The sequence below is a fragment of the Cavia porcellus genome, unplaced genomic scaffold (assembly GCF_034190915.1).
Source record: "Cavia porcellus strain 051 isolate PalLab524CR breed Dunkin Hartley unplaced genomic scaffold, mCavPor4.1 scaffold_2, whole genome shotgun sequence".
NCBI classification, from domain to species: domain Eukaryota; kingdom Metazoa; phylum Chordata; class Mammalia; order Rodentia; family Caviidae; genus Cavia; species Cavia porcellus.
Window position 1 is genome coordinate 137,544,185 of NW_026947485.1, and position 17,945 is coordinate 137,562,129.

The following is a 17,945-nucleotide window of genomic DNA, read 5'->3' on the forward strand; positions in this document are numbered from 1 at the left end:
AATCCCGTCCGAGAGGGGAATGTGTGGCTGGAGTCGCCACTGCGCCCTGCTCTTACAGGACTGCCCGAGCCCAGAAAGTCCTCCGCTGGAGTCAAACTGTGGTAGGGGGTCAGTTTCTCACTCACCTTGCCACCAGTCAGTTTTCGTGTACGCCTCCTTGTCCGTCCTGTTTTCGAGTCCATTCGCAGACTCCCGTTCCCAGAGCTTCTGGGTGTCTCTCCTTGCCGAGCCGCAGTGGAGGCAGCCAGCCGCCGGGCGGCGGGAAACCCAAATCGCGGTTTCCAATGGCGTGGGGTCGAGCCTCCACACCGAGTCTTTTCTGTTCCTATTTTAGCGCCAGGACTGTATTCTAAGTTGGTTTCTCTCAGCCCAGTTCGTTCCTGAGTCAGCAGAGCATATCTCTACCGGTTCATGTCTCCTTAGTCTGCATCATTCCTGGCCTCTGAGCCGAGCCTTTCAGAGAGCCTCCAGTAGTTGCTGTTGTCTGTCCGCCATGTTCTCCCGGAACCCGACAAGTGTTTTTAACTTTTTGATTAATAGGACTAATGTCATAATATGTCTATGCATAATTTGTCTTATTTTTGACCATTACAAATAATTCTGCTATGTACTTTCTAGTACTCAGCTTCTGGTATGCTTTTGTATGCATATAAAGACATACATATCTACTGTGTTCAGATTATTTTCTAGAGTGTCCATTTCAGTTTTCAACTGCACTAGCAGTCTAAAGATCCCATTGCTTCATGACTTTGCCAGTATTTCATAATAAATATACAGTCACATATATATATTACAATATTTGTTTTTGTTTTTTGATGTTGATGTTGTAGTTCAAGCTGGCCTCAAACTCATGGCAGTCTGCCTTCCTCAGCCACCCAAGTGCTGGACTTACCACCCCTCCTGAAAATGTTATATTGGGATAGTCTTGCTAAGTAGCCCAGGCTGGTTTTGAACTTGCGATTCTCCTTCAGTATCTTGAGTATATGAGGTTATAGGTCAATGTCTGGCTCCATAGGTGCTTTTGTACAGCTAAAAACTTTTATATATTTTTTGAAAATTTTATAATAAAATATTAGAAAAATGATAATTTGTGATATAAACCCTCCTTTATATTAAGGGGTAGATCTGGTCGGTCTGATAGACATATTTATTTATTTAGTGCCGGGGATCGAACTCATGATTTCATGCTTGCCAGACAGGTGCTTATGCCACTGAGCTAAACCCTCAGCCCTGATAGACATTTTAGTAGAATCTCAGATAAAGAATTTGAGTCAAAGACCCCAGATTTTTTAATCTTAAGTGTCAGCTTCATAATGTCAGCAAAAATGTACATGTAAATTTTAATTCTTATTTTAAATTTTTATTTCTGGTTACATTATTTTTCTTTTTGTTGATTTGGTTATTTGTTTCGTGAGGTTTGTTTAGTTTCGTTTAGTTTTAGTTTTGTTTTTTGAAGCAGGGTCTGAGAACATAGTTCAAGGTGGTTTTGAACTCAGACTTACGAAATTCTCCTGTCTCAGCCTCCCAAGTGCTGATTACAGGCATGCACCATACTCAACTTTGATTTTTTTTTTTTTTTTTTTTTTTGGTGCTGGAAATCACACTCATGACCTCACGTTTGCCAAGCAGGCACTTACCGTTGCTGAGCTAAACCTCCAGCCTCCACCAGCTTTGATTCTTTTGTCTTTTTTTTTTTTTTTTTTTTTTGTCTTTTTCATTTTTATCGGTACCGGGGATTGAACTCAGGACCGCCTGCTTGCAGTGCAGGTGCTTATGCCGCTGAGCTAAATTCCCAGCCCCCAGCTTTGATTCTTTATGAAATGTCTTGTGTTCATGTATACACTGGCATTTTAGTGATACTCTGATCTGACAATAGGGAAGAAAGTTTCCCTGCAAAATAAACAAATGACCAACAATGGCACATCTGAGAAAGAACAGAGAGGATATGAGTGCTACCAAAAATTAAACCATGAGGGGCTGGGTGTTTAGCTCAGTGGCATAAGTACCTGCCTTGCAAGCAGGCGGTCGTGAGTTCGATCCCCGGTACCAATAAAAATGAAAAAGACAAAAAAAAATTTTTTTAAACCATGGCTTTAGTAGTAGACTGATATCACAAGTAGTTGGGAATTAGAATTTTTTTCAGAAGTTGATTAAAGCAAGTTTACCAGAAACTACAAGTTAGTGGTGAAGAGAAGGATGTTGGATTTAAAAATTACTTGTCTCCTTTTTTTTTTTTGGTACTGGGGATCAAACTCACGACCTTGTGAGGCAGGTGCTTATAGTGCTGAGCTAAGTCCCCAGTTAAAATTACCTCTCCTGAGAGGACCAACACTGAGGCATGTAGAGCTGAGAATAATAGTTTCATTTCTTAAAATATTCCTTGTATAAACGAGGCATGGTGGTACAGTCCTGTAATCTTTTTTTTTTTTTTTGTCTTTTTATCAGTACCGGGGATCAAACTCAGGACTGCCCCTAACTCCCCAGCCCCCAGACCTGTAATCTTAACGTTTTGGGGGTGAGGCAGGCATATCACAAGTTGGGATTCTGGCTGGGCAGTTTAGGGTGATCTTGTCTCAAAAGAACAAGAACCGGGGATGCAGCTCAATTTGAATTCCCTTGGTTGAGTCCCCATTACCACAAAATAAACAGTACTAGTATATTTATCATTTAAGAATTACTTTTGAGCAGGCAGTCATGAGTTCGATCCCTGGTACCGGTAAAAAGGAAAAAGACAAAAAAAAAATTAATTTTGGTGTTTTTAGACAAGCACTTGCTTTGTAGTGCGGGCTAACCTTGAACTCACTATTTTGGCCCATGGTGGCCTTGAACCTGCTGTGATCTTCATGCCTCAACCTCCCAAGTGCTATAATTACAAGCATGGGCCGTCATGCCCAGTTTAAAATTTCTTTTTTGTAGGTAGGAAGGATTATGCTGGCTAAACAAAGAGTCGTAACTATTGTCTGGTAAAGCACTGGTAAAGACTTTGTAAAGGGAGACCTGACGATTTTTAGGTGAATGGTAGATAATACTCACTTTTTAAAAAATCCATTTAATTCAGACATAAGAAGGAACAAAAGAAAAAAAACTACAACAAACTTTTAAAGTACATCAATCAGGGGGCAACAATGGTATATACATTGCACATTGTTATCCCCAAGTCATACACCTAGAGTACAAAGCATCTGCCTTCAGTTTTCTGACATATACCAGTACAAATCTTTCTCTTTAGCAAATTTTGAGAAATAAGTAGTATAACTATCTTAACTATTTTTTATGTACATATACATACACATATACATGTTTTTTCTTTTATTTTGTCACACTAATGAAACAATATGACTTTTACAAGTTTGTCTTATTTCACTAATGAGTATATTTTCAAGGTGTATCCATTGACCTATACAAGTGTCCAGTTTACATTCTTTAGGGCTGAGTAGTACTCCATTGCAGAAAAATACCATGCCTTTTTTTATCCCTTCCTCAGTCAGTGGGCGTGTAAGTTGTTTCCAAGGTCTGGCTATTTATAAACTGTGCTGCTATAAACATGGGTGCACGTATTGCTGTGGCATGATGTTTTTAATTCTTTTGGGAAGATACCTAGAAGGGAAACAGTGGAGTTGAATAGGACCTCCAGTCCTAGTTTTTTGAGAAATCACAATGATTTCCACAGTGGTTGCACCAGTCTGCATTACCAGTAGTAGAGGAGGATTCCTCCCCCCCCCCCCCCCCAGCCCTTCAGCATTTGTTATTGCTTGATTTATTGTTACTAGCCATTCTTTCCCGGGCAGGTGGAATCTCAGTGTTTTTTTTTGTTTTTTTTGTTTTTTTTTTGTCTTTGTTTTTATTGGTACCAGGGATTGAACTCAAGACTGCCTGCTTGCAAGGCAGGCGCTTATGCCACTGAGCTAAATCCCCAGCCCCTTCAGTGTTGTTTTAACGACCAGTGCTGTTGAACATTTTTCACATATTTATTTGCTGTTTATATTTCTTCATCTGAGAAGTGTATTCATCTCAGATACCCATTTTCGAATTGGATCTTTAAATCTGGGAGGACTGAATTTTTTTGAGTTCTTTATATGTTCTTGACATATAAAGAAGTCTCTCTTCCTTTGAGGAATAGCTGGCAAACATTTTCTCCCATATTTGGTGTCTTTTCGGTCTGTTGGTAGTTTCTCTTGCTGTGCAATAGGTTTTCAGGAGGTGAGATCCTATTTCATTCTTTGTGATAGTTCCTGTGTAATCTGGGTTTTGTTCATAAAATCTTTGCCTATACCAATATCTGAAAGAAGTTTACCTACTCTTATCTTACAGCAGATTTGTTCCTGATTTAGTACTAAGATCTTTGATCCATTCTGATTTTAGCTTAGTACATCTCTTAGAAAGAGATAGGTGCACTTTTAATCTTTGGCGTGTGTAGAGCCAGTTTTCCCAGCACCATTTATTAAAGAGGCTATCTTTCTTCCTGTGAATGTGTTTAGCACTTTAAATGGCTTAGTGTGTCTGTAGTTGTTTCTGCATCCTTTAATCTATTCCATTGATCTTCAGGTTTGTTTTCTCTAATCCTGTGAGATATGCTATTGGAATTTTGATTGGGGTTGCATTGAATCTGTATAACAGTTTTGGAAGTATGGCCATGTTCACTGTATTGGTTCTTCCTACCCAAGAGCACAGGATATCTCTCCATTTTCTAATAACCCTCTTCAGTCTCCTTTTTCAAAATACTGTAGTTTTCAATGTAGAAGTCTTTTACATCTTTTGTTAGATTGATCCCTAGGTATTTCATTTTTTTGGAGGCTATCATAAAAGGTATTGTTTCCCTGATTTCTGTCTCAGTGAGTTTATTATTTGTGTACAGGAAGTTCTATTGATTTTTGCGTGCTGACTTTGTAACCAGCTACGTTACTGCATTTGCTTATTAAATGTAGAAGTCTTTCGGTGGAGTTTTTGGGGTGTTCTAAGTAGAGTATATGTCATCTGCAAATAATGATACTTTAATTTCTTCCTATCTTTATTCCTTTTATTTCATTTTCCTTTCTAATTGTTCCAGCAAAAGTTTTGAGGACTATGTTGTTGTGTAAGAGTGGAGAATAGTAGACATCCTTGTTCCTGATTTTAGAGTGAAAGCTTTCGGTTTTTGTTCATTTAGTGTGATGTTTGCTATTGGTTTGTCACAGATGGCTTTTGTTAGATTGAGATAAGGACCATCTGTTGCAATTTTTTATAGGATTTTTATCATGAATAGGTGCTGGACTTTGTCAAAAGCTTTTTCTGCATCTGTAAAGATGATCATAGGATTTTTGTCCTTGGCTTTGTTAATATGTTGTATTACATTTATGGATTTATGTATGCTGAACCATCCCGGTACTCCTGGGGTGAAGCCCACTTAATCATGGTGTATCTTCTTGATTTGCTGCAGTTTATTTGCCAGTATCTTATTGATTTGCTGCAGTTTATTTGCCAGTATCTTATTGAGGATTTTTGCACCAATGTTCATTAGGGAGATTGGCCTATAATTCTCTTTCTTAGTTGGATCCTTCTCTGGTTTTGGAATCAGAGTAGTGCTTGCTTCCAGAAATGAATTTGGGAGTTTTGCTGCTTTGAGAATTTGAGAAGTGGTGATAGGTCTTCACTAAATTTCTTGCAGTGAATCCATCATGGCCTGGGCTTTTCTTTGTTCATAGGTTTTTTAATTACATCTTCAATTTTATTTATTGGTATTGGGTTATTTAGGATTTTTATATCTTCTTGATTTAGTTTTGGTAATTCATATGAATCTAGGTATATGTCCATTTCTTCTGTATTTTCCATCTTGTCAGAATACAACTTTTCAAAAGTAGGTATAGATTTTCTAGATTTCTGCAGGGTCTGTTTAATTTCACTCTTTCATTCCTAATTGTGTGGATTTGAGTCTTTATTGTTCCTTTTTTTTTAAGGTTGGCTAAGGATTTGTCAATTTTATTTACTCTTTCAAAGAACTAATTCATTGAGTCATTGATTCTTTGTATTTTTTTGTCTCCAGAGTGTTAATTTCTGCTCTGGTCTTTATATTTTTCTCCCTTGTACAAGCTATAAGGTTTTGGTTTAGCGTGCTCTTCTTTTTCTAGAAGCTTGAGGTTCAGCATTAAGTTGTTTATATGCGCTTGCTACTGTTTTCCTGATAATGGTTATTTACTGCCATAAGTTTCCCTCTTAAGACCACTTTCATTGTGTCCCATAAGTTCCAGTATGTTGTACTGTCATTATCATTGAATTGTATAAATTGTCTAATTTCTTCTTTAACTTCATCTGTGATCCATTGATTGTTCAGTAAGGTGCTATTTCCCATGTGTTTATTAAGTTTTTGTGGTTTCCTTTGGCATGGATTTCCAATTTCATTGCACTGTGGTCTGACAGTATGCATGAAATACTTTGAATTCCTTTGCATTTACTTAAGCATATTCTGTGAACCAGTATATGGTCTTGTTTTGGAGAATGTCCCATGTGCAGATGAGAAGAATGTGTATTCTGATGTTGTGGGGTGGAACACTTTATAGACTTTACTAAGTCCATTTGTTCAAAAGTTCGATATAGTTCTAGTATTTCATAATTGATTGTCTAGTTGATCTTTTTGTGACAGTGGGATATTGAGGTCCCCAATACAGTTGTGTTAGGGCTTATATATATATTTTTTTGTTTTGTTTTGTTTTTTTAATTTTATTTAAAAGGAAAAAGAGAAAAAACAAAACAAAGTGGTGTAATACAGAACTACAAAAAAAAAAAAACAGTAAGAAATCACCAGTCAATAGATTATACATTATCATCCTAGAGATAGTTGCTCAAGTCACAGTATCAAAGCATACAAAGTGAACATTCAAACAGAGAGACTGCAAACAGTTGTGTTCAACAATCCAACCAAAAACATTAATATGGTCAGCTATTTAACACCCCTAAACACACTTGCAGTTGTATCCTTTAGAGCACTTTTTTTTTCCCTCTCTTTTTTACAACAAAATTTACACATTTTGGGTTTTATTACTCCTAAGTTCTTATCACTTTTTTTTTTTTTTGGAAGAGAATAAAGTCAAATATGGCAAAACAAAGCTGTCAGTCAAAACCAAGGATAGACATAGTACATGATGTACAAACAGAGTACGAGATTATCAACACTGGTTACCATAATGCCTCTTGCTTCCTTAAAAAGAATTGTCTATCTCATTAGGTATTATAAAGTTGAACAAAACAGTAGAGAACAAGACCAATAAAACTTAAACATTGTAAACATTACAGGACTTCCAAAGGAGATACTAGTCAAACCAGAATGGGTATCTTAGTGAATCTTATTGCCTTCAAAGTAGTTGTAGGGCTTAAATTTTTAAAATTTTTAATTTATTTAAAAATTTTTTTTAAAAAATTTATTTAACACCAAGTATATTTATTAAAAAAAAAGAAAGTTATGAAATATCCTCCTCTTTCAGGGCTTATATGATTTTTCATGTCCATTAGCAATTATTGTATATATCTGGGTGCACTGGTACTTTTTGCATGCATATTTATGATTGTTATCTCTTCCTCTTGGATTATTCCCTTTACAAGGATATGGTGACCTTCTTTATCTCTCTTTAGCAGTCTTGGCTTGAAATTCACTTTGGTGCAAATAGAGTAGCTACCCCTGCTTTTTTCTGGATCCCTGTTGGATGGAATATTGTTTTCTGTCTTTGAATTTCTTTTTTAATTAAATGTGTTTCTTGTATATTGTATATTGTTGGATCTTGCTTCTTGATCTACTTTGCCAATCTGTCTTTTGATTGGTGAATTAAGACCACTAACATTGATGGTTAGAACTGATATGTATATAGGGGCTGGGGATTTAGCTCAGCAGCGTAAGCACCTGCCTTGCAAGCAGGCAGTCGTGAGTTCGATCCCTGGTACCGATAAAAATGAAAAAGACAAAAAAAAAAAAAAAAGTGTAAAAAAGAATTGATATGTATTGACTTACCCTTGTCATGCTATTTTCCTATTGTTGGCTCCCCTTTTTTATTTATTTATTTTTTCCTTCTCATTGTTTGCTTCTCCTTGTAGATTCCTTCTGTTAGGGCTCATGGAGCTGTAGTCCTTATTATCTCTTTCTAGAATGTCTTTCAGAACATTTTGGAGTACTGGTTTGGTGATCATAAATTTCCTCAGATGTTCTTAGTCATGGAGGTATCTTATCTCTCCATCGATTTTATCTCAAGGCAGTTTTGCAGTATATGTCAATCTAGGTTGAAAGTTGTTTTCCTTTAGAACTTGGGAGTGCTTCACCTAAGCTCTCCTTGACTTGAGAGTTTGTGCTGAGAATTCAGCTATGATTCTGATGGGCTTTCCTTTGTAGGTAATTTGTTTTGGTTTCCCTAACAGCTTTTAAGACTCTAATTTTTTTTTTCCCCCCCGGTCTTTTTGAGACAGGGTCTGACTAGTTTGGGCTAGCCTTGAGCTTACTTTGTAGCCCAAACTGGTCTCAGACTTGCAATAATCCTCCTGCCTCAGACTTCCAATCCTCTTGGGATTACAGGCATGTACCACTACGCCCAGCTAAGATTCTATTCTTGTGCTGAATTTCTCAAATCTTGACTATCATATGCCTGGCTGTAGATTTTTTTTTTTTTTTTGATCATTGCTAATTGGCAGTTCTATAAACCTCATTTATTTGTGTGTCAGATTCTTTTTTTCTACCAGGAAAGTTTTCAGTCATGATGTCTGTGAATGTTTTTAATGTCATTAAAAGGTATCTCCTGCTTGTTTTATGACTCCAGTTAATCTTAAATTATTCTTATTTGTATCATCCAGAGCTGCTGGTTTAATTTCTCATGGTCCCTTGCTTTTTTTTTTTTTTTTTTTTTGGTCCCTTGTTATTTTTGAGAAATGTTTCCGTTTCCTGGTCACTAACTGCAAGTGTCTCTTCAATATCTGAGATCCTATCCTCACATTGGCCTAATCTGTTTCCAGTTCTTTTTGTTTGTTTGTTTGTTTGTTTGTTTGTGGTACAGGGAATTGAACATGACCTCACACTTGCCAGACAGGCTCTTAGGCCACTGAGCTAAATCCTTGGCCCTGCTTCCAATACTTTCATTAGTTTTTATTTTCCTGGCTGTCTACTTGAATCTGCTTTATGGAATTCATTTGTTTCCAATCTGAGCTTCCATAATTTGCTTAAGTTTGTCTATTTTTTTTGTCTGTGTCTGCTCTAAAAAATACACATGGTGTGTATTTTGGTAATCTCTGCACTTATTGGAGGATTATTTCTGATTTCATTTTTTTCCAAAGCTTTATTTAGGTACTTTGTTGTTACCATTTCAGAGGGATCTGGTGAGGGGCTTTTGGATTGCCCAACCTCATTGCCCCCTGTTTGCCTTTGGCAAACTGGATGTCTGGAGTTGCATCTTAAGTGTCTTCGCATTTCTTTTTTTTTTTTTTTTTTTTTTTTTTTTTTAGTTTAATTCCTGCTTGTAAGTTGTCTGTGGTAGGTTGCTTAATTGGTGATATTTACAACACTTAGGTGATGATTACTTCTCAAGTATCTTCTAGGTGTAGCTGTTAGAAGGTCTAACCTCTTCAGTTTGTTGGAGATGAGAAGTTATTGTTTTTTTGACCAAATCCCTGGTTCTTTGGCACTATGCCACAGTATTTTCTGTGACCTTTAGTTAATCTTAGTCATGGGTTATCAGGGCCAACAGCTGTTTAGAACAGTTAAATCAAATTTGGCTACAGTGGTACCAATAGTATCAAACACAGTTTAGAAAACAATAAACTGAGCTAATCCTTAATTTGCAACTTTTAACCTTAGGAATTAGATTTGTGATTATATAACAAAATGTAGAAACAACCAGATAATTAAATGCAATAACTAAGTTCATAATGTGTGAATTTTGGCCTCAGGGTTAAAATTTAAAATGGATTAAGGAGATGATAGAGAAGTAGAAAAAGCGAAAGAGATTACAAGTAAGGTTGGAGGACAAAGATGGGTTCCACCAACTTGGGAAACTCTTGCAGAAGATTGAAAGAAAAGAAAGATGGAAGAGATAAAAGGTTAGAACAAAACAGAACCATACCCACAAAGAGATTAGGAAGCACTCTCACACTCATTAAAAAAAAAATGAAAGAAAAAACTGAATAAAACTGAATTTAAAAAAAACAAAATAAGAATAAACAAAGAAAAAAACAAAACAAAACAGAGCCCACTTCCAGGATTCTCTCTGGATTCACTGGTAGACAGCCTGTGCAGACAGAGTCCTGGATCATACCACTGTATTCCAACAAGCCAGCAGTTTTATGGCACAGTAGCAGATGACCTTAGCAGGCCTGCCCCAAGATCAGACTCATTGGGCTCGCCAAAGTCCAAGCAGATTCCATGGGTCTGTACCCAACCAGGAGCTGCTGGATGAAGCTGGCAACAGTTCTAGTCTGGGCTTATCTAGTCGGCTCCAAAATGGTTCCTAGACAATCGTTCTCTCTTTTGGGAGGATTAAGTCCTCTGCATTCACTGCCAGGTAGTGCAGGCCTCCAGATCCGCTGCTCCCCTCAGTGCCTCATCTCTCTACAGAGGCCCTTGGAGCCGCCAGCCACCACTGTCACTGTGACTGTGTGTCCCCTGGTTCCAGCAGCTCCTCTCATGCAGTCTGGCTCCAGGCAGAGGTACTGCCAAGCTACCTTTAGCCTTCTTTGTTAAAGTTTTTGTTTTTACTCTTCGTGGGCTTTGGTTCACACTTTAGATTCTTCCTGGGTCCAGGGTACTCATTCCCTTCCTTCTTGTCTTCCTCACAATGGCAACACTAAGAGGTTGTTTTCTCGGCTGTGTACTGCTCCACCATCTTCCCAAAAGTCTCTGATACTCATTTGGTTTCCTACAGTGAACATCGAAAATGTTAACTTGATAGATTGTTATGTGTATTGGTTAGAGATTGTATTTGCACGTGTTTCAGTGGCTCTTCATAATACTAATTTGAATCAGCCTTTTAGAAAATGGTGGGACAGTTACAAGTGTTGTATATAGGTAAAGTTGAGGAGTGGTACCAGGGCCACTCCTCCTTGTGAGCAGCCATTGGTTCTTATGTCAAATGTGCCATTTGTTTGCCCCTTACTAAACATTTTTCTTGGAACGACTATTGCTTTAACAGCACTAACACTCAGCCTGTTGCCATCTGCTGAAAAAACATCTGATTTCTTGTTACATAGCGCCCTAACAAGCTCAGCTGCTCTAATCCTGGTCTTTGCATATTATGATCCCTTTGGGAGCAAAAGGTTAACCCCAGGTCTGCCCAGAAAGAGTTCAAGAAACTGTTTTCCTTTGTATGAAAGAAACTGAACCCCACATTCTAAACAGCTCCCCATGTTCCCTCTGTGAGATTTATGTCCATACGGCCATCACTTTCTTTCCTGTGTACAGAAATAGGATGAAGTTTCAAATACAGAGTTGCAGGACATAGACTTTGGTCTCCAGTAAGACCTTGCTTAATGTTTCAGGGCACTGAGGAGTGATCTGCTTCTGCTCTCCCATAGCTTCAGTATGACCAGTGGCCTCCTCACCTGGACGCTGTGGGGATCACACCCTGTAGAGAGCTAGTTATCTGCTTTTCTTGGAAGAGATGGAGTCACTGAGGACATCATTAGCTTCCCAGGCAGTGCCTCTCTGTAGCAGGCTGTGCAGGCTGCCACAGCGTGATAGGCTAAAGGCCCAACTAGTTTAGTATGCAAGAGGTGGTGATGGCACACTCTGGCCCTGGGGAGTATGTCAAGGTCATTTCTAGAACATTCCTACATCTGTCTTTAGTTGTCCACCTGGTATCACAAGGGATATATTTCTTGCTTGATGATGAAGTATTAGTATTGGCTGGAATCAGCTCTAGGCAGCTGCTTTTTTTTCCCCATTGCTAATGCAGTGCAGGATCAAAAGAATTGGTGGGGCTACCTGTATATAGGTACTCTTCTTGATGGGTGGTTGGAGGCTTTCTTAGCTCTTTAGAGTGTGAGATACAGATTCTCTCCACTTTGGTGGGTTTTTTTCTTTTCTTTTCTTTTTTTGTCATTGTTTTGAGACAGAGTTTTACAGTATAGTACAGGTTGGCCTTGACCTTGAACTTGCTCGTGTAGCCTAGGCTGGCCTTGAACTTGCAGTGATTCTCCTGCCTCAGCCTCCTGAGACCTGGAATTACTGGTGCCCCATAGCCCTGACCACGTCTCTAGGCTTTCCATGGAAGCTTGTATCTTCTGGTCCCATTTCTGTCCTGGGGCTGTGGGCCACTCATGCCTCCGCCTTAGTTCCCCATGCCAGTCTCCCTGCACCTTGACAGTGTACCGAATGTGCCTCACAAACACGAGGCACATGCTGCCACTGGCCAATAAGTTCTTGAACAGGCCGATGGGCCTCAGCTTGTCTGCCATGGTCAGTCACAAGTGGTCTTGTCAGTTTTACTTGGCTGCCTCACCTTCAGCCTCTAGTGTCAATTTAAACATATCTTACCTCTTAACCTGACAGATGATTTAAAAAAAAATTCATAAATAGCTAAAACTATTAAATTCAATATTGTAATTTTCCTCCAGCCTTGAAACAGGGTAGTGTTTCCCCAAGTAAGCACAGGCTGAAGTACTGTAGTTGTATATCTCACCCTTACCCCTGTTTATATATTTAAAAGTTTTTTTTGTGTGAAAATCATTTTTCTTAGGAAATTACAATCATATTGTTAAAATATTCATGCTATGTTATTATGTATTTTTGTTATTGATCACTTTTTTAGTTTCAGAAGGCACTAGAACATTTTTACTAATAACAGGATTCGCAACCCAAAGCTGAGTGCATTTGGACAAATTAATTAACATCCTTGAGCTTTAGTTTTGTAGAAAGTGGGGAGTAATTATAACTCCTTATTGAGAAGTATTAAATAAGATAAATGCATGTCAAACTTTAGCGTGTAGTATATGATACTCACTTTAAAATTTTGAGCCTTAAAAATTTTTTTTTGGCCTTGTTAGTGATATGTTATCTCAAATTTACTTTCTTTGTTAATATTTGAAACTTTTAGTAACAAGATTCACAAAATATTTCCAATGACATGTAAGTAGAGACATGACAATTGATGCATACTCGTCTAGTTGTACCAAGGTAACACAAATGGGATAGTTTTCAGCACATTTTTTATAGCTAATTTCTTTCTTTGTTTTCAGTGCCCATATATCTCCCACCAGCATCTTACCGGCCTCTGCAGAGTAAGTAATATACTTATAGAAGACAACATCTTTGTTTTTGAGTTGGAATTTTTAGTGTTGCCCAGGCTGGTCTCAAACTCCTGCTGGGGTCAAGGGATCCTCTTGCCTCTGCCTCCTGGGTAGCTAAGGTTTACAGATAGGTCACCATACCCACTGAAGACAAATTAAAAAAAAAAAATTAAAATGATATTAAGTCTTAGAAATACAGATTGTACATACACAGTAAATTGTTTTATGTACTGCAGTAGGGCAAATGAAGAAATCTTTGCACAAATTGTATAACATAAAGCTGAGATTTTTTTCAGGTGATATTTTTGAGCCTCTGAAATAATTGAAAAAATGTTGATAGAGATTTAAATTTAAGTAAAGTACATGTACAATATATGAGTAATATTTTTAGTTTCTTTTATTTAGCTGAGTATTAGTAAATTATTCTGCCATACAAACTTTGCTTTAAAAAGTCCATTTGTATTGTGAGAAATGAATTATTGGAGCAACTGATTCTTCTCATTCAAGTAATAATAGTACCATTAGGTTGAGTTGATTAGCATCATCTGTTTAGGCAAACATTACTTGAAAATGTAAGCCAGTATCATGTATTTTATTTTATACTTTACTAATAGGCTATGATAATTTGTTTTACTTGTCATAGAGCTTTTTTTCACTTTGTTATTGGTTACACAGATTAATAGGTTTCATTTTGGCAGATCTGTGCATGCACGTAACACTTTGATCACCTCCCATCACCCCCTGCCCTCCCCTATGGGGGGGAGGGTTTGCGGGGGAATAAGGCATGTAGACTATTTTGCTCATCACTTCCCCCATCATAGGTTTTATGTGTGGCCAAATACCCAGTAAGGTAACTGCTCTTGTCAATGTGTTGTTTCGTAGTGTTTTAGAAAGAACTATTAGAGTGGCCGTGGAACAGCACCTTTTTGATCTGCAGAGCAATATAGATCATGATGTTAAGAATTTGCAGCAGCAAAGCCTGGTGTGTAATAATGAAGCAAGAAGTATTAATTGTGATGAAGAAAGACCTAATAATCAGTAAGAAATATTTTATAATTTTTACTGAGTTATACAATTATTATCTTAAAAACCTTGTTTTTTCTTAAATAATAGTCTCATCCTGCTTGGGGATTTCTGAAAGTCATTGTAAAAGTAGTATTTATATGTACTTGTATGTAAATTGTACAAAGTTAACATTGAAAGTCTCATAACTCATCAATAAAGTATTTGTATTAAGGCCAGCACTGCCAGGTTTTCCTCCCTAAATACTGGATGAAATGATAAGCTTACCTTTAAAGGCCTGTGTTTGAAAAATACCACTCCTACTCTGTGCAACAAGTGGTCACAATAAGAAGGATGCAGGGATCCCCACAGCAAATTAACATGACCGGTGCTTGTGGCTGAGTGAAATGCTAGGCAGAATCCTCCTTTGTTGTTTAAGTTGTTATTTTCTGTTTCCAGAAACCTAGGCTTTTGGGAAAAGGATATATAGCTCAGCAGCACAATGCCTGCCTGGCAAGTGCGAGGCCCTGGGTTCAACTCAACTCCCTGTACCAAAAGAAAAAAAAACTAGGCTTTTACATTGAGCTGCTCCTTCAGTTCAGCCCTGGTTTTTTTTTGTTTGTTTGTTTGTTTTTTGTTTTGGTACTGGGGATTGAACTCACAGCCTTATGCTTGCCAGAATAGGCACTTGCCACTGAGCTAGAGATCCCTGGCCCTAAGTTAGATCTCCAGCTTGGATCCCCTTTTTTTGAGACAGTCTCACTAAGTTACTAAATTACCCAGATTTGAGTTCCAACTTGTGATTCTTATGCCTTAATCTCCCAGAGTGCTAGAACTATAAGCATATGTCACCTTGCCCATCTTTTACACATGATTTTGTTAGATTGGCTTTTACTAGTTGAATTTGTATAAGTTAAAAAGTATCTCTGATGTTATTCTACTCTTCATGTGACCTGTTACCTTTTGATGGGAGAAAGCCTTTCCTCCTTCCCTGTTACTTCTGCCCTTCAGTTTACCATATAGAGATGTCCTTGCTTTAGAAGCTACAACGAAATTATTCCATATTTTCCGTGTCAGTTTGTATTTTGAGACAGATGTGAAAATGTATGTGTTTGGAGGATTCCTAAGAAAGTTTAAAACAAAAGACTGATGGAGTGACTTATTTTGGAGACAGTTTCTGTAATTCAGGATGAGCTTAAACTCACTCTGTAACCCAGGCTGACCTGAAATTTGAGATGATCCTGTTGCCTCCTGTGTGCATGTGCCACCATATCTCACTGGAGTGACATTTTAAAAATAACATTTTAAGAGGGCTAACTATACATAACTGTTAAATACAAAATAAAATTAATGCATATAAAAACCAATGATTAAAATGTTTGTGTTACGAATACCATGGTGCACATCTGCAGGATTTCACTACCATAAGCCCTGCAATTCTATGAGATGATGGCCCTGGCTTTTGTGCTTTGAAGACATGATTAAAATTTATACAGTAGAGGGTATCTGGGCTGAATAGGAAGAAAAAAATAGCATTTAAAAGTTGGGATAAGGCCAGGCATGGAGGCACATACCTATAATCCCAGCACTCTGGAAGCTGGGGCAGGAGGATTGCCTTGAGTGAGGTCAGCCCACACTACATAGTGAGACCCTGTTTCAAAAAACTGAAGAACAAAGCAAAACAAAAGTTGGAAATAATGAGGATTGTTTCAGAAGATCTAAAATGAACAAATTCTTTGGAGTTTGTCCATCTTAGTTTAGGATCTTGAAACTTGTCCTCCATTCTCAGACAATGCTTTTACTTTCACCACTGGGGAAAAGACTGATATTCCATCATTGGTAGTTAAGTAATATTATCTTTGTAAACAAAAACTGCACTATTTTGCATATTCTAAACTATTTTTGATGGAAGAACCTATTTGTGTTGTACTTGGTAAAGTATTGAATGCTATAGTGTCCACTTGTATTTAACCAGGACAAATGGGTCATTATCATGTGGAGTGTGCATTTGTAAGGGAAATTGTTTTGGCACATATATATTTTTGTGTGTGTATAGTTTCTGAAAACTTTTCACTACATTTTAGATATATATGATGATTACATTCCTCACAGGAAATTTGTACCTGTACATGTATCTTTTTTGAAGCTATTTGCCTATGAAAAATTTCTCAAGGTCTTTAATATCCCAGGGCAAGACAATAATAAATTTAACAGATTTAATAATATAATTTAGTGGAACTGGGGATTTAGCTCAGCAGCATAAGCACCTGCCTTGCAAGTGTGTGGTCGTGAGTTCGATCCCTGGTACCAGTAAAGAAGAAAAAGATAATAATAATAATAATATAATTTAGCAAGACAAAAACTTGTGCATTTTCATGAAAAGAATATATTTTCTTTACAAGTTTTCAGATCATTATTGATACTTATTTTAAAGGCATTTTCATCATTAGGACTGATCTGACTTTTTAAATCTTCATTCTAGGGTTGATATTGCTGATGGTATTTTTAATGCCAGTAGTAGCAATAAGGAGTGTTCAGAACCTGTGGCTGGTACTAATTTAGACAATGAAGTCATACAGCAAGATTTTGTGTTTGAGGATGAAGAAAATAATCAGGTAAAAATTTTTAAAAGTCTGTTAGGGACACTAAAAAATCCGTTGAGGCACTAACTGCACCGCTCTGGTTGTCATGTGCTCCTTTGAAGTTATAACTCAGTATCTTTTGTTTTTGTTTTTTTGAGACAGTGTAGTTCAAGCTGGCTTTGAACTCACAATGTAGCCAAGGCTGGCCTAGAACTGGCAGCAGTCCACCTGCCTCACCCTCCTGAGTTCCAGCATTATAGGCATGTACCATCACGCCTGGTTCATAACTCAGTATCTTTGCTGACAAAGTCTCAATTATAAGTCCAAAAGAATATACATTTTCTCACTAGCGTATAAGAGCCATCATTGGGTGTAGAAGTAGGTATACATCTTATTTTCAAATATTTATGTAAAGAAATAAAAGTATTATACCACCTAGTGGTATTATGGCTGAATTTTGCTATTTTTCAAAGCTTGCTTTCTCAGTTTTTCCAAAGAACATAATGTAAACAAAAATAATTTTCTGTTTTCCCTTTGTAGTATTTTGTTGGGATAGACCCTGTAACAAAAGACATTAACAGAACTAACAGAGGTTTAATAACATGTATATCTCACATATAATGGGATATAAGGAAAAATTAAATTTCAGGGGGCTGACTTAAATAGTAATAATACCCTCTGAAACAAAGAAAAGTGTGGAGGAGACCCAAAAATGACAAGGTTACTAGATAGCAACCTAGACAAAAAAAAGTAAGATTTGTTAGGCAGCTCAATAAGTTTCCAGTGCTTTAATCTTGCTTCTCACTTTCTGGGGTAGAGGAGACAACTTTAAAACTGGAGATTTCTGTTGTAGATTAAAGTTGTCTTAAAAAGTTGTCTCCATTCTCTCATTTTTGCTCTTTCCTGAAATAATCAGCTCAAAAACATTCTGATGCCAGAGAGGTGTGATTTGGGGTTGCATGTTTTATACCCCATAATTGAAATCTTTTTATAATGAGAGAAAACCTGTGAACATTGTTTTAAATAACTAAGTTATTACATGTCACATTTGTTAATAGTTACACTGTTTTTTAAAATAATTGCAATTAAAGTTCAAAAGCAGCATCTTTCTAAAATATATTTAATTTCAAAGTG

At 37.2% G+C, this 17,945-nt stretch overlaps 1 protein-coding gene across 12 annotated transcripts in view; it reads left to right on the forward strand.

Annotated features, from left to right (window-relative positions):
* Window positions 1–17,945, forward strand: part of Fam13b (family with sequence similarity 13 member B) — an 82,310-nt gene that overhangs the window by 33,541 nt on the left and 30,824 nt on the right. For all 12 annotated transcript variants that reach the window (XM_063245445.1, XM_063245438.1, XM_005008007.4 and 9 more), the window contains 3 exons: window positions 13,177–13,218; window positions 14,110–14,265; window positions 16,712–16,844. In XM_063245445.1, the coding sequence (XP_063101515.1) occupies window positions 13,177–13,218; window positions 14,110–14,265; window positions 16,712–16,844 (331 nt within the window). The remainder of the gene's footprint in view (window positions 1–13,176; window positions 13,219–14,109; window positions 14,266–16,711; window positions 16,845–17,945) is intronic.